General features: G+C 58.0%; 1 protein-coding gene across 4 annotated transcripts in view; it reads right to left on the bottom strand.

The window, feature by feature from the left end:
* The window catches only part of RNF24 (ring finger protein 24), a 28,412-nt gene extending 15,861 nt beyond the window's left edge, over positions 1-12,551 (bottom strand). Inside the window, exons 1-2 of one of the 4 annotated variants that reach the window (XM_075708684.1) lie at positions 9,274-10,448; positions 8,905-8,987 (exon numbers count right to left, since the gene is read on the bottom strand). In XM_075708684.1, the coding sequence (XP_075564799.1) occupies positions 8,905-8,987; positions 9,274-9,448 (258 nt within the window). In that variant the 5' untranslated portion in view covers positions 9,449-10,448. Of the gene's footprint in view, positions 1-998; positions 1,010-4,559; positions 4,585-8,904; positions 8,988-9,273; positions 10,449-12,530 lie in introns of those variants that run through there. The other 3 variants (XM_075708686.1, XM_075708685.1, XM_075708688.1) reach the window with 3 other exon arrangements.
* Positions 12,552-25,427: the final 12,876 nt, after the last annotated feature.

The following is a 25,427-nucleotide window of genomic DNA, read 5'->3' as shown; positions in this document are numbered from 1 at the left end:
GCCTCCAGAGACCAACACGCATGTTCAGAAACTCTCCCGGCCAACGTGCAAATGCTACAAGAGCTCGGGGAGCCGGCACCCCCCCGCCGCGAGCACTGGTGGGGATGGGATTTTATAGCAGAGCAACCACCCGGCAGCTCACGCTCCTCCACCACCGCTTGCTCCGCTCAGCCAAGCTGTTTTGCTCTGCAAATAAATTGAAAAAAGCCAAAACCAGCCCCCAAACCTTTGGTTCCTGGCTCCAGAGTTAATGTGCAGCTCAGCGTCGCTGCGTAGGGTTGGGTTTGGTTTTCGTCTCCGCTCCGTTTGCTGGGTCAAAGGGATTTTAGACGGTTCAGGGGCTCTCCCCTTGGTCACGCTCACGTGACAGAGGATGTTTCGGCTGGAGGATGAGGCTCCAGCTGCCTCCGCTCGCCCTCGGGCTTGCGCTGATAGTCGCTGGCGTTGATAGTCGCTGGCGTTGGCCAAGGTTGGCCGGCTCCAGCTCCTCAACCACCCAAGAGAAAATCAAACGTCCTCCATCTAGGAAAGCTTCGGGTGATTTTTAGCAAGGAAGGAGAGACCGCTCTTGGAGAAGAGGCAACAAAACCAACCAGCACCTGACTACTATTTTAATTTCCTTTCCAACTCCTTTAGCTTGTGATGCTGCTCTTACCAGAGCCGGGGGCTTCGGTTCAGTTCTCCCACCAGGAGATGCCGCAGCGGACCAAGCACAAAAGCAGAGATAGCGGCTAAGGAGGACCCACGCTGGATTTAGGGCAGCAAATCTCATCGAGCCAAAAAAACTCCTTACGGTCGCATCCAGCCGAGCCGTGCAGCTCTTCCACCGGTCCCCACGACCTCGGCCGCAGATACAAACCATCGCAGCGCTCGGCAAACAAACCGTCAGCAGAAATGCAGCTCCGTCCCACCCACAGCATCCTACTTTCTTCTTCCCACAGCACCACTTCCCTAATATTTTGCCCCAAAAGGAGGTCACCGATGCAGCCGTGACCTACCTGCCAGCCATACCGCGGGGTCGCAGCCTGCCGGGGACAATCCTCCCGTCCCCTACGGTGCAAGTCCGGCGAGTCCCACACCAGATTCATCCAAGCCCCTGTGAAACAACCTTCTCCTCATCGGAGCTACCCCGCTCCTCCCTCCCTCCTGCTGCAGCAGCTGAGAAACGTTACGGCAAAAAACACGGAGGTTAGAAGGGAAAAAATAAGTTAGCCTGCACAGGATCCAGGAAACTGTTAACTTTAAAAGACTTCAGTGAAATCTGATGATTTTAAGCAGCCAAACTTTGGGGTTGGGTTGTTTTTTTTTTTTTTTTTAAGGGGAGCGGCGGGGGGAGGAACTGTATTTTAATCTGCTTCAGATTTGCGAGAACGCAGCCAAAAGAAATAAAAACGAGCCATAAAGAAGGATGAAAAGTTTCTGGTGCAGAACAAAAGCCTCCCTGTTGCTCTCTCCATCGCCAAGGCATTTCAGAGCAGGCAGATGCCTCTCCTGGGGCACCCAGCACCCCTGGCAGGTCCCCGGGACGGGGGGCACGAGCTGCCCGGAGGAAGGAGGGCTGGTATCGCAGAAACCTCGCAGAGGAGAGGATTTCCCCAGGGCTGGATGCCACCCTCTCTGCAGCGTGCGGCTACATTGGGGGACGACGCTGGCTCGCTCCTCATCTCAAAAAATGAACCTGCTGCGATGAGAGAGGTGAAGCGGTGGGGAATTTGGGCAGGCGCCTGCCCGATGCCCCGTTGCCCCGAGGTCTCTGACTGCGCCTGGGTCCATCGGGGCTGCGCGTCCTCGCAGAGCAGGAAATCACGGGGAGAGGACCGCAAAACGTGGAGGGCCGGGAAGGGCGCCTGCCAGCCAGCCATGCTCAGAATAGGAGAAATAAGTTTGCTGAAGAAAGATGCACCTGGGGAAAAAGTGGGAAGAAAAAGCCCTGAACCAGGGAAGCCCTACGGAGTCCCAAGGGTTGGCTGGAGGAAAACCTTTCAAGTGCACATAAAAAAAATAGTAAAAATATATATATATATGCATACATATTTCTTTGCAATATATATTGCAAACAAAACCACCTTCGACTAAAGCAAAGGAGAGAAAAATCTGATTTTCCCCGGCTGCAGCACGGAGGGAACCAGAGGGTATTTATTTAACGATACAAGAGCTTGCAGAGCTGAAAAGGAACGGCGGTGCCCTCGCCACGGGGCCGCACGCAGGGACGCAGAGTGAGCCGGGGACGGCAACGCCGCGAAGCAGAACGAGCCCAGCTCCGCGCCTCCTCCTTCCTAGAATCATCGAATCGCTTAGGTTGGAAAAGACCTTTAAGATCATCCAGTCCAACCATTAACCTACACTACCAAGTCCACACTAAACCAATCAAGGGTAGACTAGACTAAACCATGTCCCAAAGTGCCACATCTGCCCGTTTTTTGAACACCTCCAGGGATGGTGACTCCACCACCTCTTTGGGCAGCCTGTTCCAATGCTTGACTACCCTTTCCGTGAAGAAATTTTTCCTAATATCCAATCTAAACCTCCCCTGGCACAGCTTGAGCCCATTTCCTCTTGTCCTATCGCTTGTTCCTTGGGAGAAGAGACCAACACCCTTACGCCCTCCGACGCTTCAGCTGCGCGGGGCCGAGCGCATCCCCGTTTCTTCGACGACTACGAAAACAAGCTTTAATTAAAAGCCAAGTTCCGGCTAATGGCATATGGAGAAGTCAGGAAGTGAAGCGTTACAGGTCAGCATTAACTCGCCGGCTTCGCAGGGCTTTGATTACCAGTCGGGCTGTTAAAGGCAAACCTAAATAAGCCACCCAGCCAAATTAATCCCTATTATAATCGTAGCAAGCGCTTAATGCGCTTAATAAGCGGGGCCAACCTCTTACCCAGAGCTTTCATCAGGAGATCTCAAAGGGATTAATAAAGGAGGCAATTATCTCCTTACAGGCAGAGAAGCCGAGGCGGGGAGCGAGGCAGGAGAGCCGCGGTCCCCGGGGCCGGGGGTGACGCCAGGGATGCCGCCGCTCCGCTCTACCTGATGCCACCAGCGCCGGCCACGGGCTAAAAGCCATGGTTTTTTATTAAAAAAAAGTTAAAGTTGTGTTATTATTTATTTATCGCACCAGCGCATGAAGGGGCCACGCCAGCGGGGCGCATCGCACCTAAATACAGCCCCCGCACGGGGCGGAGGGGCGGTTTCTGCCTCCGCTGTCGTAAATAAAACCCCATTTTCAGAGGGGTTTACCTTCTGTTTTCGAGACAGGGATTCAAAGCCAACCCAGGCCGGCCTGAACGTGGAGCCGGTGGTCCGAGCCCCCGCAGCGTCCCAGCGGCCGAAGCCAACCCATCGCCAGGGAACACCGAGCTTTAAAAACTCGGCGCAGCCAGACGCAGGCGGCTTCCCGTCGGCCAAGCCACGCCGCGAATCCCAGGGAAAAGCAAACGCGAAGCCGTGGCAAAACTCCAAGGCGAAATATTTTATCGATGGGAAAGGTTTCAAGCGGGCGCGAACCGCGTCTCGAGTTTCAAAGGCGTTACGCAAGGGCCGCAACGTGTTTTAGACAGGTTTAACCCGAACGGTTATTAACTCGGTTGAAAGTTAAACTGCAAGGAGCTGACAAGACCTTTCTGAAAGACCCCAAGCTGTACTGCGAAGCGGGGTATTGCAATAAATCCGCGATGCAAAGGTTATTTAATGCGTATGCCTAATAGGATCATATTTTTTTTTTTTGGGGGGGGGGGGGAAAAAAAAAAAAAGGATTATTCCAAGCGTTTAATAAGCAGCAGCAAGAGATGCCTGCTTGTAACTCACAGGCAAAAAATAAAACCCCCCCTCGTGAACCCCAAAAGAAAAGCGAAGCCCTGACCTCGAGCAGCTGGAAGGAATTTCCTTCAGCTCCACCTCTGGAGCCGGTCCAGCGCGAGGATCCGCGGCGCGGTGGTGGGAAAATGGAAGCAGCTGCGGAGCCAGCCCCCGAGAGGCACCGAGAGGTGCCGGGATGCCAGGCGGCCGCATCGCCTTCGCCTGGGACGGGGCTGGGGAAAGCTCAGCGCCGCTCCGGCCGGGAAGCGACGCCCTTCGCCATCCGAAAACGGGGGACAGCAGAGAAAAAAAAAAAAATCTCGGCGTGCTGCGATTTTAGCAGAGCTACGGTGCTGCCACGGGGACGGTGTCGGGCCACGGCCTGGCCGCATCCAGCGCCGGCTCCGAGCATCCGAGCGAGCCCACCTCCTTCAGTGCAAAAAGCCGGCAGCGAGCGGAGGAGCGGGCACGGCTCGGCAGCGTTCCCGACGAGCGGGACTAAGGACCGCGGGGCAGAGCGCGCCGGGAAGGGAGAGCATCCCGAGGGACCCCTCGCCGTCCCCCACCCCGCGCGGCAGAGTCGCGCTGGGGTCCGGCAAAGCTCATCCGGGGCGACGCTGCGCCGCGGCTGGGGAACGGAGGAAACTTTTGGGTGTCAAACGGCACAAAACCGCTTTATTTTACCCATTTCAGCCGCGTGCAGGTTTGGGGCACAGCGATGGATTTTTCTTGCGCGCCTGGACAACCAAGAAGCCAAACTGACCTCCAACCAAGAACCGCTTCGAACCTTTGATCCCTTCTCCCCGAGAGCGAATCCGATGCTTTTTTTGAACTGGAATCAGGAAATTTCCTGGCTGCGTTCCCTGGCTGTCCAACACCGCGCACAAAACCTTAACCCTCTCCACCGCCTTTGGGCAGGGGGACGCGGGCAGAGCGATGTGACAGCGTGACGAAGCAATCGGCCGCTGGAAAAAAAATGGAAAAGTCTTTATAACGAAAGAAATACCCGGCAGCGCAACAGGTACCGCTGCAATTCTCATCAAGTGCTTTTGATTCCGGACAGTTTAACAGACAACTGATCCCACGACCCTCATACCAAAGAGCACCTTTAAATCTGAAAATGTTTTTGCTAGCGTTGGAGGAGGAACGTGCAGAAAATAGGTCAGCTGCAGCTCCCACCGCCGAGTTTAACATCAAGTGCTTTCGCCCAGCGCTCTTGGAAAGGCAACCCAGAGGTCTGCTCAGGGCTGATTTTGCAAGTTCCAGGAAAAAAGGCAAAAATAAACAGAGCGGGGGTAAAAAAAAAAAAAAAAAAAAAAAAAAAAAATCAATAGCGCTTTTTAAGCCGGTCTGCAGGAGCGGGGGAAGCGGAGTTTGGAGAGCCCTGCTCGGGCTCCCAGCGGATCGCAGAAATGAGAAATGGAAATCACTTATCAGGAGGGTTTGAAGCAGAGCCGGCGGTTTCTTGCTTTGAAAAAACGCACCCAAGCTGCCCGAGGAGGGTTCGGTTTGCTTCTCAGTGATGAAATAACACTCGAGGAACGTCTTCCCTTTGGCCCTGGGGATTTTTAATTTCCACCCCCCGCACCCCACCCCCCTTTTCCTGGCACGCAGCCCCGTCCCAGATCTGATGTCAGGACCCGCTGAGCCCACTCTTCCTCCCGAAAGTGCGGCGGGAAGGGATGCGCCGCTGCCTCCCTCCCGCCCCCCGCCCCGTTCGTGCTCGCGGCGCCGAAAACCGGAGGCAGCAGCCCCCCGGGTACCCCGCAGGGGCTCAGGGGGGACGGGGCCACATCGCCCCGTCCCCACCTGCCGCCGCGGTGCTCGGCATCGCCCCGTGCCATTACAGCTCAGGTGCTAAAAGCTGTAATAAGAGGCGTGTTATCAAATAGGGGCGTATCTCGGCCCAAGCAGAGCGCCGAAACGCAGGGCTGAAGGCGGACATCACCGCGGGGTGGGCGGCTTCACGCCGCGCCTTGCAGCCCCCCCCACCCCGTCCCTATTGCTTAATTTGCTGGAAACGATCTCCCGCCTTCGTTTGTGGTTGCTCTTCCTCGTTTGCAGAGTTTTCCCTAATGAATGGGAAATTTCCTTGGGAAAAGCGGGGTCGGAAACCCCATGAGAAACACTCAGCTTACACCGCTGAAGGCCCAGACCAGAGAAGTTGGTGTTAAACACTCCGGGGCGTTTGTAAATTCCTGGGTGATGACACCGAGAGCCATGGGGAAGCAACGGGGGGGCTCCCGAAATATCGCATCTGGAAGAAAAAAAAAATCTCACTTTGATCAAGTCGTCTGCAGGCTGAACGCAAGCAAACGGCTCTCTGCGGAGCAGAAGAGCGACCAGCCTTCTCCGCTCTTTTATACGGAGGAGCAGATGGACAAAACGACCTCCTGAAACCCTTATCCCCCCGCTTCCTAAGCTCCTTTAACGGAGGGGGGGAATCGGTGCAACAGGCAGGGATCAACAATCCCCACAAAATCCCGCCGGAGGTAGGCACCCTGCGCCGCCGATGGGAATGGCAGCTGCTAGCAGCCATCCCGTAAAGGCAGTGAAAGGAGCCAAGCACAATTTGGGATGCAGGAAGGCGTAATGCTCTCGATTACACCAAACAAGGTTGCTAGGTTATGGATTTGGATTTTTTTTTTTTTTTTTTTTTTTTGGGGGGGGGGGGGGGGTGTAATCTGAAAGGGGATCCAGATGGCTGTAAAGCCTTGCGGTGGAAAAGCAGCATGAGGCCAGAGAGGGAAGAATTCCTCATTATGCTGCTGCCGTCTGCTCCCGGATCCTGGATTTCAGTCCTCAGGAATGCTCTCCACGGACCCTTTTAACTGCACCATTTATATTTGCGGTAAAAATTAAGGAGAAGAGGTAGCTGGATCCAGAAGAGTGACAAAGCTGGTGTCTGGATACCGGAAAAAAGTCACTAAAAACAAATCCTACGGAGGAGCCGTCCCCCAAACCCCACGGGGATTCTGCAAGTTTTTGTATTTTAAGATGCTGACAGCATTAAAAAGCCTTCAGGAAAACCCAAACAAACCCAAACCCCCAGCCTGCTGGGAATTTACACTAATGCCACGTCACTGCCGTTTGCTATTTTTCCTAATACTTACAGAAAAATGAGCTGCGCAACCGGCCCGCCCTTCCTCTGGTTTTAACACAAGTACTGGGTTTTGGGGGAGTATTTTTTTTTTTTGTTTTTAATCAGTCCTTCTGCTCTGCTAACAGAGACCGGGGGGATTTTGCAACGCTTTAGGGTCCAGCAAAAAAACCCTCCCCAGGGCCATACGGAATCGGGACACAAACCGCTTCACTCCCACGGGATCGGCACAAGCAAAGGTGGCTGCAAGGTTCACAAAAACCTGAAAACTTAGCTGGAAATGGAAAACTGAACTTTTCCGCTCCCAGGGTTGCAGGGCCAAGCAAGGTGCTTGATGGAGATAAATATGCATAAACCCAACATACGCATCTCCTCCTCCGTAGTGCGGAATCTCAGCGCCAAAGGCGATGCCATGGGATACCGTCCTTCTCCCCTCTTCTCCCCAGCAGCGTGGCCTGACCTTAGTGGGATGGAGAAAGTCAAGGGACCTTAAAATTCAGGGGTACCTGCACCCTGGGGGTCTGTAGCCGGGAGGTGACGCACAGACACACGTGAATTTTCAGCATTACCCACCCGCACCCCTCCTTTGGCCAAGGACGTTGCTTCTCACACGGGCTTCTCATAAACTGAGCCCTAAATAAGTAAAACCCCAAGTTACGGGTGTGCTGCTGATGCACGTTTTAAAAAGAAAAATAAAAAAACCCAAACCACCAAACAACTTTGGAGAGGGTTACTTAAAGTTTGCATTTTTCTTGCAGCCGACAGAACAAAACCTGCTAAATATTTTCCGACCGCTTCAAGGCTACTGGGGCCTCTTCGGGAAGTGAAGCTAAAAACCACCAAAGCGACTTTCAGGCGTGTAATAGTTCGCTGTCGGATCTTTACAAATTCCCGGGCGCTGAATCGCCTACTAGAAGGCATAAATATATGAGTGGCACTAACGAGTCGGCTTAGCAACGAGCAGGCAGGCTGCCTCCAGTGTCTTTTTAAAGGTCAAGAGAGCACATGATGCCCGGGAGCCCTCGCGTTAGGTTTTTTACTACGAGTTACAAGATACTTCCAGCGAGCCTGGTTATTAAATTGCCCACCTCGCACCAGCCAGCCACGCATCTTTTAAAACCAGTCTTTAAAAGCAAGACTTTCCCCTCCTCAAATATCGTCATCCCTCTTTCAACCCGTTCCTACCCTTCCCCATCTTCACCAAAACGGTGGCATTTGAGAGGAAAACCCGCGTCGAGACGAAACGCAAGGAAATTGCGGGGATTTTTGGGTAGCGCCGCCGAGAAGCGTCATTAAAATTCAGCGGGAGAAGCCGGTTTTCCTCCACTCCGCGGGGGCTGCCATGTTAAATCACATTTGGATTCACAGTACACGGCTGCTAAAATACCACCGCGGCGGCTATTGGCACATTTCAATGAAAACGCCACGGCCTCATTAGTAGAGTGGAAATTATGAACTTGTCTTTGTATATATTTAAAAGCTTGCCTCTGAAAGTATATTGGTTGGGGGCCAGAGATTCCTGGCTTCGAGCTCCTGCCGCTCCACAGTTCGGGATTGCCTCGCTCACGCAGGTCCAGCCACCACGCCGCCGTCGACCCGGGAGAAAAGGCATTTACAAAAAAATACCCCACAGGGAAAGGCGCGGAGCGACGTCGCAGGAGGAGGCAGAGCAACGGGGTTTGAACGAAACCCTCCTCGGCGTTAGCGCCGTGCGCGGTTTTCCTCGCGAGCCGGTTAGCGACCGCGCCCTAATGAAAGCGCAGGTTCTAATTAAGAGGATGCAGGAATGTGGGGTGCGTGGAGTTTCATCCCGCTCCCATCAGCCAGGGCGAGAGCATCCCGTCAACCCAAAAGCCGTGCTCCCCTCTGGGGACGGACCGTGAAAGCCCAGATCCTTTGCAATACGGGCAACCTCACGAAATAACGTCATTGCTGGGATCTGCTCATCTCAATACGCGGTTTTGCAAGCGTCTAGCAAGGAAAGCTTTCGGGTCAGCTCCCTACTTACCCGCACGGGCGCCGCAACGCAGCCAAGCCACGCAAACCCGACGTTATCTGCTGAACGGCTACCGCGGTTTGGTGCCAGGGATGCTGGAAACAAAAAGAAAAAAAAAAAAACAAAACCAAACCCTGATATTGCACGAAAAGCCAGAGCGAGCGAGGGAATGAAGATTATTGGTTTTAAACGCTTTGATTCGCGAAGGCTCCGATAAATTGGTTCAGCTCTCAGAGATCCCCTTTTAAAACGCGGCGATGACGTTACGTGGCACAGAGAGAAAAGCGGGGGGGCAAGGCCCGGCTAATCCTCGCAATTTTATAAGCATCTGAGACACTAATCCCTTGATCTCATTGAAAAGGATTAGAATTACTCCCTCACCAGTAAATTTAAGAAGTTTTCGACCAGACGTAAACAAAAGCGGAGAGCAGCCCGCGGAGATGGCTGCCACACAGCGAGTCCTCGACGGCAAATCCTCATCGGGGCTGGTTTTCGGGTGGAAAAGGGGAATTCCCAGCCCGGTGCTGTGCAGGCTGGTCTGGAGCGATGCCAGCATCCGAGGTGAGCCCAGCCGGCTCGCCCGGCTGCATCCGAAAGGTGGGATCCCATCCCGGGCAAGCGTCCCACTGGGGCATCACAACCCGGTTTTGGGGTCCCACTCTTACGGGAATGATGCTCCAGCTAAAAAAAAATACCACCCCAAAACCCCTGACTTGTTCTGCACTGGCTAAGAAAACATTATTTTATCAGTAAGACAAAAAAGAGGGCAAAGTTCTAAGCAGCAAATCAGATAATTCACACAAAACCCGAGTTTTGCCCAGCTTCGCAGCGACCTTCGTCCGCACAGCTTTGCAGCACGGCCCTGCGTAATTAAGGTGGAAAAATCATATATATCAAATATAACACAGCATCCTGGTGCAAACAGTCCGGCACCTGCTGCTACTCTTGTGATGAAGAGTTCATAATATTAAAGAATAAATTATTTGATTTAGAAGATGAAGCAGGCAACGTGCAACCTGGTTTTTCATACCAAGCACAGCCACCCGCTTCGGAAAGGTTCGCTTCCAAGTTTGACGTTCTGGCTCTTAAGAGAAACGTTAACAGCCAAAATAAACCAAAACCTAAAGGAGGCTTCGGGCAGAAGGGATGCGGGCGATCCTTCGGTGAGGAAAAGTCATTTTGGTTGGAAAACAAAAGAAAGCAAACTGTTGTTAGTGCTCACTACTTTTAAATTCCATCCAAAAAAGAAACCTAAAACGATTCAAGTTTCAACCTCAGTTTAAACCAGGACTCAATCTCATCAGGGCTTGTCTTAAAAACATTCCTTCTGGAGATGCTGGGTGGCACAGCAGCAGAAGCCCTCTTCTCCAGCCCATTTTAATGGGGGTACCATATTATTTTTTTCTCCTTAGGCAGAGAAAAACATTCTCTTGGCTTTGGGAACGCACTCGCCGTGCCCATGCAGCCCAACTCCTAACGCCCTGCAACGCTCCCACTCCCAGCTCTAGCATCCAAGGCTCCTCCGGGCTGGAATAAACCACCCGACGCCGGGCTCACCTGAGCCCCATCCCCTCACCCCGCCGCGACGCATCCCACCCCCTCGCCGCCACCACCCCGACCCCCTCCTCCCGCACCAACAGCGGAGGCAGGGCGGGATGGGAGCGGGATGGGAGCGGGGAGACGCGAGGAGGAAGACGCTGCAGCAGAGGCGAGGAGGAAGACGCTGCAGCAGGGGCGAGGAGGAAGACGCTGCAGCAGGGGCGAGGAGGAAGACGCTGCAGCAGGGGCGAGGAGGAAGACGCTGCAGCAGGGGCGAGGAGGAAGACGCTGCAGCAGGGGCGAGGAGGAAGACGCTGCAGCAGGGGCGAGGAGGAAGACGCTGCAGCAGGGGCGAGGAGGAAGACGCTGCAGCAGGGGCGAGGAGGAAGACGCTGCAGCAGGGGCGAGGAGGAAGACGCTGCAGGAGATGCGAGGAGGAAGACGCTGCAGCAGGGGCGAGGAGGAAGACGCTGCAGGAGACGCGAGGAGGAAGACGCTGCAGCAGAGGCGAGGAGGAAGACGCTGCAGGAGAGGCGAGGAGGAAGACGCTGCAGGAGAGGCGAGGAGGAAGACGCTGCAGGAGAGGCGAGGAGGAAGACGCTGCAGGAGAGGCGAGGAGGAAGACGCTGCAGCAGGGGCGAGGAGGAAGACGCTGCAGGAGACGCGAGGAGGAAGACGCTGCAGCAGAGGCGAGGAGGAAGACGCTGCAGCAGGGGCGAGGAGGAAGACGCTGCAGCAGGGGCGAGGAGGAAGACGCTGCAGCAGGGGCGAGGAGGAAGACGCTGCAGCAGAGGCGAGGAGGAAGACGCTGCAGCAGGGGCGAGGAGGAAGACGCTGCAGCAGGGGCGAGGAGGAAGACGCTGCAGCAGGGGCGAGGAGGAAGACGCTGCAGCAGGGGCGAGGAGGAAGACGCTGCAGGAGAGGCGAGGAGGAAGACGCTGCAGGAGAGGCGAGGAGGAAGACGCTGCAGGAGAGGCGAGGAGGAAGACGCTGCAGGAGAGGCGAGGAGGAAGACGCTGCAGCAGGGGCGAGGAGGAAGACGCTGCAGCAGGGGCGAGGAGGAAGACGCTGCAGCAGGGGCGAGGAGGAAGACGCTGCAGCAGGGGCGAGGAGGAAGACGCTGCAGGAGACGCGAGGAGGAAGACGCTGCAGGAGACGCGAGGAGGAAGACGCTGCAGGAGACGCGAGGAGGAAGACGCTGCAGGAGACGCGAGGAGGAAGACGCTGCAGGAGACGCGAGGAGGAAGACGCTGCAGGAGACGCGAGGAGGAAGATGCAAGGTGCAAGCCCCGAGGGCAGTCCAGAGCACAGGACAACTCAGCATCTCCCAGGCAAAGCCGCAGCCAAGGAAACGATCCATTTTTCCTGCTTTTACTCCCAAAGCGCCGCCCCCGAACGATGCTCAGCGCAACGTGGGGTTTGGCTTTTTTGGGTTTGGTTTTTTTTTGGTGCGGATGCCAAGCGAGACGGGGGCGGAGGGCCCGGCTGACAGACAGCCGAGCTCTGCCAGCGCCAGCGGACGGGCTGCAGCAGCTCTCGGGCGAGATGATCCCAATTTATGCAGCCACAAAACCAGGCGATGCCGCGCAATCCAGTCCCGCTTCGGATGGCCGCCACCGGCAGCGAGTCTCCCAAAGCCTCGTCTTTCATTTCAGACGCCGACAGCGCGAGACGTTGGGTCTTAAATCTGGCACTTCTCAGCTAAAAAGCGAAAGAAAAAAAGAAACCCACCCAACCCCGCAGCTGCATTAATAACCAACGAGCCAGAAAATGGCTCTGGGGGAAGCCCAGCCTGGCGACGGGTTTTTATACAGAACAATAGAAAAACGAGAGTCTTTAAAGCACTGCAAAATATTTGCCTACTTGTGACGACGCTCTGCAGGGAGAGAAGTTTAACTCGATCCTTACGGTACGCCGGCAATTTAATTTCGTGCAGGCTGCAGGCACGAAAAGGCAGGTCGTAGGGGGGGAGGCATGACGCTCGGATGAATTTATTTCAGTTGGAAGCCGTCAGATGGGAGACTGTGCTCCCTCCCACCGGATTTGGATGGGTAATTCGGCTGCACCCATCTTCTTACCTGCTGGGCTGCAATTCCTACCTTCAAACAGTCCGACTGAGGAGCCGAAACCTCCTGCCTCCACGCTCGTGGATTCCCGGGACGGGAACCTGCACAGCCCCAGAGCTCTTATGTTTTCCCGTAAATACTCCTGGAAGCCAAGAAGCCGGGAAATCCCCCGCTATCCGTGGGCAGGGAAACAACAACAGCCCCGAGGTGGCCAAGGGCTGAAATCAGGAGGGCAGCGGCTCTCCCCGCTCAAGCACTTTCGGTTTCTCTCTTGCAAATGCACTCCTGGCACGGTTTCCTCTAAGGCGCTTTGCGAGTTAAAAGCTGTATTAGAGGCCGGGCTAATCCTCCACGGGGATGAAAAAAAAAATAAACCAGGAGAAGTTATTCCTGCTTGCTTCTCACGTTCGCGGCCCCAGAGCCGGAGCAGAAGGAGTCGAAGGACTTCCTCGCCTGGGCTTCCTGCAGCCCGGCCCTCGCTCCTCCTCCCGCTTCTCGGCGTCGCGCCCACTTTTTTTCCGAAGGCCGATCCAGTTTTAGCTCCGGCATCGGAGCAACCTGAGACCTGGCAGCCTGTGGCTACACCGAGGCAGCTGCTCGCAGCTAATTTGGTCCGCGGGCTCTGGCACCCGAGTCCTGCCGCCCGGCCACGTGCCGGCGTCCTGGCTTTTCCTCCCGTCTCCCGCAGCAGCGAGGTCGTCCGTCCTCCCCAAGCGCGTCTTCTCCTCTCCTGCCAGGGCTCGTCCCTTCCTCGGGGGCTCCGCAGCCGCTCTGTCCTCGCCACCACTGCTACGGCTGGCCCCCTGACCAGGAGCTCCGACAGCCGCGCTTCCCTCCCGCCGACGTCCCTCGGGCACCGTACCCAGCTCGTTAGCAGGGCACGGGCTTGGAACCGTCCAGGATGCTGCCGCTTCTCTGATGGAAATTAAATGGGCCATACAGGTAGAAAAATGACACGGACAGCCCATGGCATCGCTCCGGGGAGGGAAAAGCATCCGAAAACGATGCAGCTCCATCCCCAGCAAGCACTGCATCCCGGGATGGGGGGAACCGGGGTACCGCTTCGACCCACCGCGCCGCGCGGAGAAGATGCCGAGGTTTTCCTGTTCCTCAGGTCAGGAAGCAAATCACCTCTGCCCATCGCCACGGTGAAACCCTGGGGCCTCTACATCCTCTCCCCGAGCACGTTTCCCATGGGATCGCCTGCATTTCTCAGCCACGCAAGAGGCGCCAGCGGGGTCAGGCGGCAGCTGAGCTCTCTTGCAGATAAGCCCCGCGTGGGGTAGAATCATCGAATCATGGAATCGTTTAGGTTGGAAAAGACCTTTAGAATCATAGAATCGTTTAGGTTGGAAAAGACCTTTAAGATCATCCAGTCCAACCATTAACCTACACTACCAAGCCCACCTAAACCAATCAAGGGTAGACTAGACTAGACCATGTCCCCAAGTGCCACATCTACCCGTTTTTTGAACACTTCCAGGGATGGGGACTCCACCACCTCTCTGGGCAGCCTGTTCCAATGCTTGACCACCCCTTCAGTAAAGAAATTTTTCCTAATTTTCAGCCTAAACCTCCCCTGGCGCAGCTTGAGCCCATTTCCTCTCGTCCTATCGCTAGCTACTTGGGAGAAGAGACCAACACCCACCTCACTACACCCTCCTTTCAGGTAGTTGTAGAGAGCGATCAGGTCTCCCCTCAGCCTTCCTCTTCTCCAGGCTGAACACCCCCAGCTCCCTCAGCCGCTCCCCATCAGCCCTGTGCTCCAGACCCTGCCCCAGCTCCATTGCCCTTCTCTGAACACGCTCCAGCACCTCAATGTCTTTCTTGTAGTGAGGGGCCCAAAACTGGACACAGCATTCCAGGTGCAGCCTCACCAGTGCCCAGTACAGGGGCACAATCACCTCCCTGCTCCTGCTGGCCACACCATTCCTGATACAAGCCAGGATGCTGTTGGCCTTCTTGGCCACCTGGGCACACTGCTGGCTCATGTTCAGCCGGCTGTCTACCAACACCCCCAGGTCCTTTTCAGCCAGGCAGCTTTCCAGCCACTCTTCCCCAAGCCTGCAGCGCTGCATGGGGTTGTTGTGACCCAAGTGCAGGACCCGGCACTTGGCCTTGTTGAACCTCCTACAGTTGGCCTCGGCCCATCGATCCAGCCTGTCCAGGTCCCTCTGCAGGGCCATCCTACCCTCCAGCAGATCGACACTCCCACCCAATTTGGTGTCGTCTGCAAACTTACTGAGGGCACACTCGATCCCCTCATCCAGATCATTGATAAAGAAATTGAACAAGACTGGAGATCAAGACTTTAAGATCATCCAGTCCAACCATCGTCGCTGATGTCATTTTAAAGAGCTGTCAGGGTGGGGACACGGGCAGGGCGGCCGCTCCCGACACAAAGTCTGAGCAGGGCAACGTGGCTACGAAGGGAGAGGGGACGGACGACTACGGCACGGCAGACATTATCTTATGTCAACACCACTCAGCTTTACGATGAACGATGAATGATCGCAGGAAACGAAAACAAACAGAAACCCAGCTCAATGACACCAAACCACAGCTGAGACCCAGACGCCCAAAGACCAGGGCAAGGTTGAAACCCAAAAAACCACCCTCCAGGCTTTGACACAACCAGTTCCAAGGTGGCTGAAGACCACCAGAAGCGTCCACACCTCCCAGGCTGGCCCGAGGGATGGGGTTGCCTGGGTTTACCGTGTACCCAGGTGAGACAGCAAGAGCCCGACCCGGTGGGCGAGGGCCAAGCCCTGCCACCCCACCGCAGAAGCGTTTCAGGCGGCGGCGGTGGGGACGGGAGGAGATGAGCACGCCCAGCCATGCTGCTCGCCAGCTTTTCGACGTCCAGCGGGTGCTTTATGGCCACGAGCTAATCCCCTGCGACGCATCTGCTGCCATCTGGCCGATGTGCAGGCGACGGCCGGGCCGTTGGGAGGGGTAGAACAGAATAGAATCATTGAATCGTTCAGGTTGGAAAAGACCTTTAAGATCATCCAGTCCAACCATTAACCTAACACTGCCAACTCCACCACTAAACCAATTAAGGGGAGAGTCATAATTTCATGTTTCCTGGCTTGGTGCCTGGATTATTTTTAATGAAAGTAAAAACTAGGAATCATTAAGATCGGAAAGGACCCCTAAGATCATCAGTCCAACCATCAACCCAACACCACCACTAAACCACGTCCCAAAGTGCCACCTCTGCTCGTTTTTTGAACACAAGGAGGAACACGTGGAGAGGTGGTCCATGAGCACGGAAGTCCTCCTAGCAAAAATTGGGTGTCTTCGTGTTATCCCAGACATCATTTAGGCTGCTGGGAGATCAGCTGCAAATCCGTCCTCCCTGGGTAAAACCTCCAGGTTTGGTTCAGTCTCGCAGTCTGGAGACATCCTACGAGCAGCTCTGCTGCTTCCTCGCCACGTAACCCTCAACCTTCTCCTCCCCACCACCTACCCCTCCCTCAGGGCACGGCCAGGACCACCCTCCAGCCAAGAACAGCAGCAGCAACCAGCTGTCACCATCTCATCCCCCATTTGCGCGCACGCTCTTGCTTCTCTGAAGGTCAAATAGACCCCACCGCACCCAGAGCGCGTTGACCAAAGGTGTCTTTCGCAGCTGCTCCATCACAACAGGTATCTCCAGCTGAGCTTGGAGGCGAGCAGACCGGAGCCCAGGCTGCACAAGCAAGAGGTGCCAGCAGGGCTCACCCACCCCCATGGCTTGTCCCCCCCAGATCTGAGACAGCCTCGGACTAAAGACCACCACGAGCGTCCCAACGAGCAGACCCTGAGCGTCCAAACCCAGCTGGAGATGGGAAGGAAGGTCCTAGCCAGTGGGCCAGCCTTGGCATAAACTTTTACCAGGCTGAGTAGGGATAAAATAAGGAACCCTGAGCCAAGCGGGTGCTGAGGTGGAGCTTTGGGAGGCTGCGGAGGGGATTCCCTTCGACATCAAGACCAGGACACCCAGGAGGTCATCGCCACCCTCGCCTCGAGCAGCTCCACCGCCCCGCTCAGCGCCAGGACCTTCACCCACGGGCACCAACCCCACGACTGGGCAACTGGATCGCGCCATCCCTCCTGGCTGCCTTCAGCATGCAGGGCTGGATGGATTTCTCTTCCTTCTTTTTTTTTTTTTCCCTCTTTTAAATATCTCAGTTACTGCCTTTTGGGTTCCTTCCATGCTGCCCCCAAGCACTTCTTCTGTCAGGGGCCATATTCTTCCACCACCAGTTAGAGGAGACAAAGGCTTGTTATTTTTCCGGGCTGGGGGCCAAATCTGTATTTAATTTTTGCTCCAGATGGCACAGCACTCTAGATGCATCAGCTGGAGCATCTAACCTGTGTGAATAAAGTAAGAGAGCAAACAACCTGATTTACTCAGGGGCTGTTTGACGTGCCCAAGGCAGCTCTGTTTACACCCGGCATAAAAAAGAAGCGTTAATATGAATTCGGGCTACGGTCTCGCTCTCACACTGAACTGAAACAATAGGAATCTGAAAAATAGTAATATTAAAACTGGTGGTTTGCTTTCTGGCAAGTCAAGCATTAAAAAAAAAAAACAAACAAACTTATTTCAGCTGTCAAGGCGGTCAGGTCCGAGCCCGGACCCGGGTTTCGTTCCCCTTCCTCCGTCCTCGCCGGCCCCAGCGCCGCTGTTGAGTGCAAACCGGGGTCGAACTCCTTCTGTGAGCAAGAGGAAGGGTTGGGGAACCCGGATTTCAGCGTGCGGTGCCGAGAGCTTATGGCCCCGCTGAGCCGAGGAGAACAGGAGAGGACAACCCCGAGATGCTCCGGTTACGCCTCTGGCTGATCCGCCCTGCTTCTAGGAAGCTGCCGCATCCCTCTGGCACAGCCGGCAGCTGGGATACGTTCCCTGCAAACTAAATCACCCAAAATAACCCGGAAAAATATAAACCAAACCAAACAAAAAAAAAAAAAAAAAGAGACGCGAGCAGTCGGTTTATCTGCCTGGGCACACGAAACGCCGCGTAAAATCAGCTGAGCCCGTGAAGGGCTGGAAACAAAGGCGCAGGGTGGGGGTTTGTGCTCGTTTTTTGCTCCGTTTGCAGCATCCTCGGGCTGCGAGAGCCCGTCCCGGCAGCAGCCGAGACAAAGGAAAGCCGGGAGCTGTCGGCAAGAGTCGGCTGGGGAAAACCGGGGCGAGGAGGCACCCGCATCGCCCTCCCCGGCAGCCGCGGAGCCGGGTTCGCGTGTTGCCGAACACGTTACGCATGGCAGGAAACTGGAGATCAAAGGCGAGGAGCGTGCCAGAGCAAGATGTCATCCACACCTCCTGCCAAAGGTGTGCAAGGGAGGGGGGGAAACAACCCCCAGACGCGGACGCTGGCACATCCGAAGGAGCCGGAACCGCTCGTAGGGGCACGGGGCGGCGGGACCCACCGAGACGCTCCTCTCCACGCAGCCGGGCTAAAACAAAGACAGGCTAAACTAAAGGAAAAAAAAAAAAAAACCCCAAACGCCAAAACCCCAGGAGATGCATTTTTACCCATCAGTTTTGGGTCCCGTGGGACCCGTGCGCGTCCCCTGCCAAAGCGGGCGAAGCGGCGGATGCTGGGAGGGCTCCGTACGTGCCTCTACGGCAGGAACGGCCGCCCCGTTTAACTCCAAAAAGCAGCTTTTCCCATTTCGCGGTGGGTTTTTGGTGGGTTGTTTTTTTTTTTTTTTAAGCCAAAGAAACCCGCAGCGTCCTGTCTCGGCCCCAGGAAAGCGAGGGGACGTGCCTGCATCCGAACCAGCGGCTACCAGCAACGGGGTGACCCGGGGACCCCGAGCTGCGCATGGGGTGGGACCCCCCGGAGCTCCCCCTCGTAAAGGGGGTCTGGGTGGGATGGGCGCTGGGGGGGGGGACGCGTCCCCCGTCCCCTTGCGCCGCTCCAGCCCCCTCCTCTGTCACTCCTGCACCATGCAGCCCCAGACCACGGTCCAGCCTCCGCTGCCCCCCAAGTGGGGACCTTGTGGGTCCCCAGTGGGGACCTTGTGGCACCCCCACGGGGCTGCAAGCACCCCAAGGGCACAGCCCGGCCCCACAGGGCTCTGCGTGGGGGGCAGCAGGGACGGGTCCTGCCCTGCAGGGCACAGTCAGGGGCTGCCCCATTTCCCTGCGGAGCTCCCTGCCCCATAGGGGCCTGCGGAGCCGGGAGGCAGGGCGGCCTGTCCCCCACGGGGGCTGCGGAAGAGGGGGTGCCCCTGCCCCACAGGGGTGCCAAAGGAGGGGTCTTGCCCCACAGAGAGCAGGGAGGAACCCTGCCCCACAGCGCTGCTGAAGAAGGACCCCTGCCCCACAGAGCAGTGCACAGGGAGGGGAGCCCCTGCCCCATAGAGCAGCGCTCAAGGACGGGCCCTGCCCCACAGGGGTGCTGAAGGAGGGGCCTTGCCCCATGAAACAACGCATAGGGAGGGGGCCCTGCCCCACAGGGGTGCTGGAGGAGGGACCCTGCCCCACAGGGGTGCTGGAGGAGGGACCCTGCCCCACAGGGGTGCACAGGGAGAAGGGCCCTGCCCCACAGAGCGGTGCATAGGGGGGACCCTGCCCCACACAGCGGTGCACATGCAAGGACCCTGCCCCACAGTGGTGCGCAGGGGGGACCCTGCACCACAGAGCAGTGCACAGGGGGGACTCTGCCCCACAGGGGTGCACAGGGGTGCCCCTGCCCCACAGGGGTGCACAGGGAGGAACCCTGCCCCACAGGGGTGCACAGGGAGAAGGGCCCTGCCCCACAGAGCGGTGCATAGGGGGGACCCTGCCCCACACAGCGGTGCACATGCAAGGACCCTGCCCCACAGTGGTGCGCAGGGGGGACCCTGCACCACAGAGCAGTGCACAGGGGGGACTCTGCCCCACAGGGGTGCACAGGGGTGCCCCTGCCCCACAGGGGTGCACAGGGAGGAACCCTGCCCCACAGGGGTGCACAGGGAGAAGGGCCCTGCCCCACAGAGCGGTGCATAGGGGGGACCCTGCCCCACACAGTGGTGCACAGGGGGGACCCTGCCCCACAGGGGTGCACACGCAGGGACCCTGCCCCACAGAACGGTGCACAGTGGGGACTCTGCCCCAGAGGGGTGCACAAGGAGGGACCCTGCCCCACAGGGGTGCACACGGAGGGACTCTGCCCCACAGAGCGGTGCACAGGGGGGACCCTGCCCCACACAACGGTGCTGGAGGAAGGGCCCTGCCCCACAGGGGTGCACAGGGAGAAAGGCCCTGCCCCACAGAGCGGTGCACAGGGGGGACCCTGCCCCACAGAGCGGTGCTGGAGGAAGGGCCCTGCCCCACAGGGGTGCACACAGAGAAGGGCCCTGCCCCACAGCGGCGCACGGGGAGGGGGTGCCCGGTCCTCCGGCCCCCCAGGGGGCCCCCGCCGCCCCGCGGCCGCCCCGCACTCACCCGCCGCTGTCCCGCCGAGGCTCGCGCCGCCCGCACTGCCCGGCGGCGGGGAGGGACCCGGATGGAGGCGGCCCCGCCCCCCGCCCCGCCCCGCCCCGCCCCGCCCCCGCCGGGCGCCCGCACTGCGCCTGCGCGAGCCACGCCCCGGGCGCGGGGCGGTGGTGGGGATGACGTCACGGCGGGGGCGGGGCCGGGAGGGCCGGGGCGGCATCGCGGGGGGGGCTGGGGGCGGGTGACAGGGAGTGACGTGGGGGGGGTGACAGGGAGTGACGTGGGGACGGGCTGTGGGGACGGGGTGACGGGATGGGGTGACATGGCGGCAGGGGCTGTGGGGACAGAGGGGGACAGGGAGTGACGGGGGGATGGGGCGTGGGGACGGGGTGACGGGGTGACGGGTGACATGGCGGCAGGGGCTGTGGGGACGGGGGGTGACATGGCGGCAGGGGTGACATGGGGACGGGCTGTGGGGACAGGGGTGGTGTGTGGGGACAGAGGGTGATGGAGTGACGTGGGGACGGGGCGTGGGGACGGGGGTGACATGGCGGCAGGGGCTGTGGGGACGGAGGGGGACAGGGAGTGACGGGGGGACGGGCTGTGGGGACGGGGTGACGGGATGGGGGTGACATGGCGGCAGGGGCTGTGGGGACAGGGGTGATGTGTGGGGACAGAGGGTGACGGGTGACATGGGGACGGGGGCGTGGGGACGGGGTGACAGGGTGACGGGTGACATGGGGACGGGGTGACAGGGTGATGAGTGACATGGGGACGGGGGCATGGGGACGGGGTAACAGGGTGACGGGTGACATGGGGACGGGGGTGACAGGGAGTGACGTGGGGGTGGGCTGTGGGGACGGGGGTGACTGGGGATGGGGGTGACATGGCGGCAGGGGCTGTGGGGACGGGGGTGATGTGTGGGGACAGAGGGTGACGGAGTGACATGGGGACGGGGCGTGGGGACGGGGGTGACATGGCGGCAGGGGTGACATGGGGACGGGGTGACAGGGAGTGACGTGGGGATGGGCTGTGGGGACGGGGGTGGTGTGGGGATGGGGCGTGGGGACAGGGGGGACAGAGGGTGACATGGGGACAGAGGGTGACATGGGGACAGGGGGTGACATGGGGACAGGGGTGCTGTGGGGACGGGGGGTGACATGGGGATGGGGGTGTGGGGACGGGGGTGGTGTGGGGACAGGGGTGCCAGTGGGGATGGGGAGTGACATGGGGACGGGGGTGATGTGGGGATGGGGTGTGGGGACAGGGGGGACAGAGGGTGACATGGGGACAGGGGGTGACATGGGGACAGGGGGTGACATGGGGACAGGGGTGCTGTGGGGATGGGGGGTGACATGGGGACGGGGGTGTGGGGACGGGGTGGCTGGGGACAGGGGGTGACATGGGGATGGGGTGTGGGGACGGGGTGGCTGGGGACAGGGGGTGACATGGGGACGGGGTGTGGGGACGGGGTGGCTGGGGACAGCGTGGCACTGAGGACGGGGATGATGCAGTGGGGACGGGGGTGACACTGGAGACAGGAGGCCGTGGGGACGGGGGGTGGCTGGGGACAGGGACGGGGTGGCAGTGGGTGGAAATGGGGACAGGGCGTGGCAGCGGGGACGGGGTGCTGGTGGGGACGAGGGGGATAGAAGCATCGAATCATGGAATCGTTTGGGTTGGGAAAGCCCTTTAAGGTCACCCAGTCCAACCATTAACCTACACTGCCAACTCCACCACTACACCAGCTAAGGGCAGAGCAGCAATTCCATGTTTCCTGGCTCGGTGGCTGGATTATTTTTAATGAAAGTAAAAACTGGGAATCATTCAGGTTGGAAAGGACCCGTAAGATCACCAGTCCAACCATCAACCCAACACCCCCATGCCCACTAAACCATGTCCCCAAGTGCCACCTCTGCCCGTTTTTTGAACCCCTCCAGGGATGGGGACTCCCCCACCTCTCTGGGCAGCCTGGTCCAGTGCTTGACCACCCTTTCTGTGAAGAAATTTTTCCTAATATCCAATCTAAAAAAAATTTCTTCTGGATGATAGGGGGCGTGTTGGCAGTGGGGACGGGGTGGCCGTGGCGCTCAGAGGGTCGGCGCAGGGGGGACAGGAGGTGGCGCGGGGGGTGCCTGTGATCGGGCACTGTCCTGCTCTGGTCGGCTCCGCCAGCACCCGCACCCGCCCGTCCCCATCCCCAGGGACTTGACGTCACTTGGGAGAGAAATGACGTCACTTGGGAGAGAAATGACCTCACTTGGGAGAGAAATGACCTCACTTGGGAGAGAAATGCCATCACCCCCCGGCGCTGGGAGGTCAGCCAGCCGCCACCACCTCGTCGGGACAAGCAGTCGTCGTCCCGAGCACAACGCGTTTTCCCTTCCCAGGATGGGAGGATGTTATTAAGCTGCGAGGAAGTGTTACCCTCCGGAGCAGCCGAGGGAGCTGGGGGTGTTCAGCCGGGAGAGAGGAGGCTGAGGGGAGACCTGATCTCTCTGCAGCTCCTGGCAGGAGGGGGCAGGGAGGGGGGTGTGGGGCTCTTCTCCCAAGGAACAAGTGATGGGATGAGAGGAAATGGGCTCAAGCTGTGCCAGGGGAGGTTTAGGTTGGATATTAGGAAAAATTTCTTCACGGAAAGGGTAGTCAAGCATTGGACCAGGCTGCCCAGAGAGGTGGGGCAGTCCCCATCCCTGGAAGCGTTCAAAAAATGGACAGAGGTGGCACTTGGGGACATGGTTTAGTGGGCATGGGAGTGTTGGGTTGATGGTTGGACTGATGATCTTAGAGGTCCTTTCCAATCTTAGTGATTCCTAGTTTTTAGTTTCATTAAAAAATAATCCAGCCACCAAGCCAGGAAACATGGAATTGCTACTCTGCCCTTAATTGGTTTAGTGGTGGAGTTGGCAGTGTGAGGTTAATGGTTGGACTGGGTGACCTTAAAGGGCTTTTCCAACCTAAACAGTTCGACGATTCGATGATCTGCCTCCTCTTTTCCCAGCCGGGAGGACAAAGCCCAGCGAGGCCAGATCCGTGGTGGGCCAGCCAGGGAGAGGAGGCAGGGCTGTAATTAGCTGCGAGCCTGTAACGAGAAACCCCTTGGCGTGGTTCAGCCCCAGGCAGCCGCTTGCTCACTGCCCCTGCCCCGGTGGGATGGAGGAGAGAATCGGAGGAGTAAGAGTGAGAAACACTCCTGGGGTGAGATAAGAACAGTTTAATAATTCAAATAAAGTAAAATAGTAATGATAATAATAATAATAGAATAATGATAATAATAACAATACACAAAGCAAGTGATGCCCAATGCAATTGCTCACCACCCGCCGACCGATGCCCAGCCCGTCCCTGACCAGCGATCGCTGCTCCCCAGCCAACCCCCCCAGTTCCATAGAATCATCGAATCGTTTAGTTTGGAAAAGACCTTTAAGATCATCCAGTCCAACCATTAACCTGACATCACCAAGTCCACACTAAACCAATCAAGGGTAGACCAGACTAAACCATGTCCCCAAGTGCCACATCTACCCGTTTTTTGAACGCTTCCAGGGATGGGGACTCCCCCACCTCTCTGGGCAGCCTGTTCCAATGCTTGACCACCCTTTCCATGAAGAAATTTTTCCTAATATCCAACCTAAACCTCCCCTATGGAATAGCCCTTGGGCCAGTTTGGGGCAGTGTCCTGGCTGTGCCCCCTCCCAGCTTCTTGTGCCCCTGGCAGAGCATGGGAAGCTGCAAAGTCCTTGACTGGCATAAGCAGTACTGAGCAACAACTAAACCATCAGTGTGTTATCAACATTCTTCTCCTACTAAATCCAAAACACAGCACTGTGCCTGCTACTAGGAAGAAAATTAACTCTACCCCAGCCGAAACCAGGACACCCATGCATACGGTTCGTCTGCGGCGTTTCCGCCGCCCGGCCCCACACGCCAGCCTGCGCCGTGGCTGCGGCCGCGTCCCGGCGAGCTCGGCCGCATCTGCCAGCGACCGACGGTGGGAAGCCCCTCCGCGCTGGGGACCGAGGCTGCCCTCCTGCCTCCCCCCTCCCCAGGCTCTGCGGAGGGCTGCGACGCGAGGCTGCCCGGGCGCCGTGGGAGCCCAAATTCATCCCGGCTGCGCCCTCGTCTCCCCCGCCAGCCGGGGAAGGCGGCGGCGTGAGTGCCGGGTGCCCTAATGAGGCGTCGTGGGAGGATTCCGCAGCGTCTTGGAAGACGGTGCTGGCCCTGACCTCGGGATGCCTGAATGATGAGGCCGGGAGCCGCTTTGCTGGATGCTTGCACTGAGCGAAGCCTTATTCCCGCTGTGGGAATCCCCACTTCACATGGCGGGGATTTGCCCGAACACGCTGGAGCTGCCTTTAGCTGGGACTCCGGGTGTCGACAAAGAGAATGCAGAGCCAGGGCCCTGTGGGGACCTACCACCAGCAGCTGGATGAATTTGGGAAGCAAATGCGCTCGGAGATCAGGTTCCGCCGTTCCTCCCACGCTGACCAGCCCTCGGCAGCCCGGTGCGAAGCCCGGAGCCATGGCTGATGGAGCGGAGTGCCGCTGGCCATGCACGCAGCCTTTGTCCGTGGCACGTCCTGGAAGGACACTCGTCTTTCTTTTAGGGCACATAAATGGATGGAAACCTCTCCCTTTCCTAGCCCGAGCGACGGACGGGGTGGATGTGATAATGCGTGAAGGCGAACGACGTGCCGCCACCGTGCGCGCCGCCTGCTCCGTTACCCGTATTCAAGGAAGAGAGCGTTTGGCCCTTGTTAATAAAGCATTAGGCATGAAGGAGTTCAGGGTGCAGGTGGAAACCAGGCTGTGGCATTTCACCGGAGGGAAAAATTCCCTGGAAGAGAGAAAAAAAACCCCAAAACCCAAAGCAGCCCCCCAGGCAGGGACCTTCTGCCGCTGGCCATCAGGTCCCCGCAAGGCGGGGTGGCCAGGACGGCGGGGTGGCCACTGGGACCCCCAGCACCGGCGCAGGGCTCCCGGACACCGCCCGATGCCCAGGCTCTGCTGCCGGTTACAGCGAACGGCTATAACCATCCTCCCTGCCTCAGTTTCCCTGTCGGGAAGTGCTGCTGCCTCCTCTGTGGGGACGTGGCCGAGAAAGTCCCCTTGGTGGAAGGGCAAGGATCGGGTGAGCAGCGTCCTGCCTGCGGGTGCGAGGTTTGCGGGACGGGGGCACCCAAAACCGGCTCATCTGGGGGAGCGGGGACGCGTCTCCGAGCTCTGATTCACCACCCTGACTGCGGAGGAAACCACGCCGTTCACTTTCTCCCCGCTCCGTGCGCTCCTGCTACTAACACCCCCGCTTTATGTATGAGAAGATCCAGTTTTTCCTACTCGCTGAGCGAAAGTAGCTGAGATCCAGCACGGCTGCATGCCCGGAGCTTACGGCAGAGAGATGGGGTGATAAGGGAGGGTGGGTCCGTCTTGTTGGGAGGGTGGAAGATGTCTCCTTTCTCCTCTCATTCCTCTCCGGGATGTTTTTGCTCTGTGATAGTCACCTCTCCTTAGTT

This window comes from Pelecanus crispus, chromosome 4, assembly GCF_030463565.1.
Source record: "Pelecanus crispus isolate bPelCri1 chromosome 4, bPelCri1.pri, whole genome shotgun sequence".
Taxonomy (NCBI): domain Eukaryota; kingdom Metazoa; phylum Chordata; class Aves; order Pelecaniformes; family Pelecanidae; genus Pelecanus; species Pelecanus crispus.
This window is presented reverse-complemented; position numbering and strand designations above follow the sequence as displayed.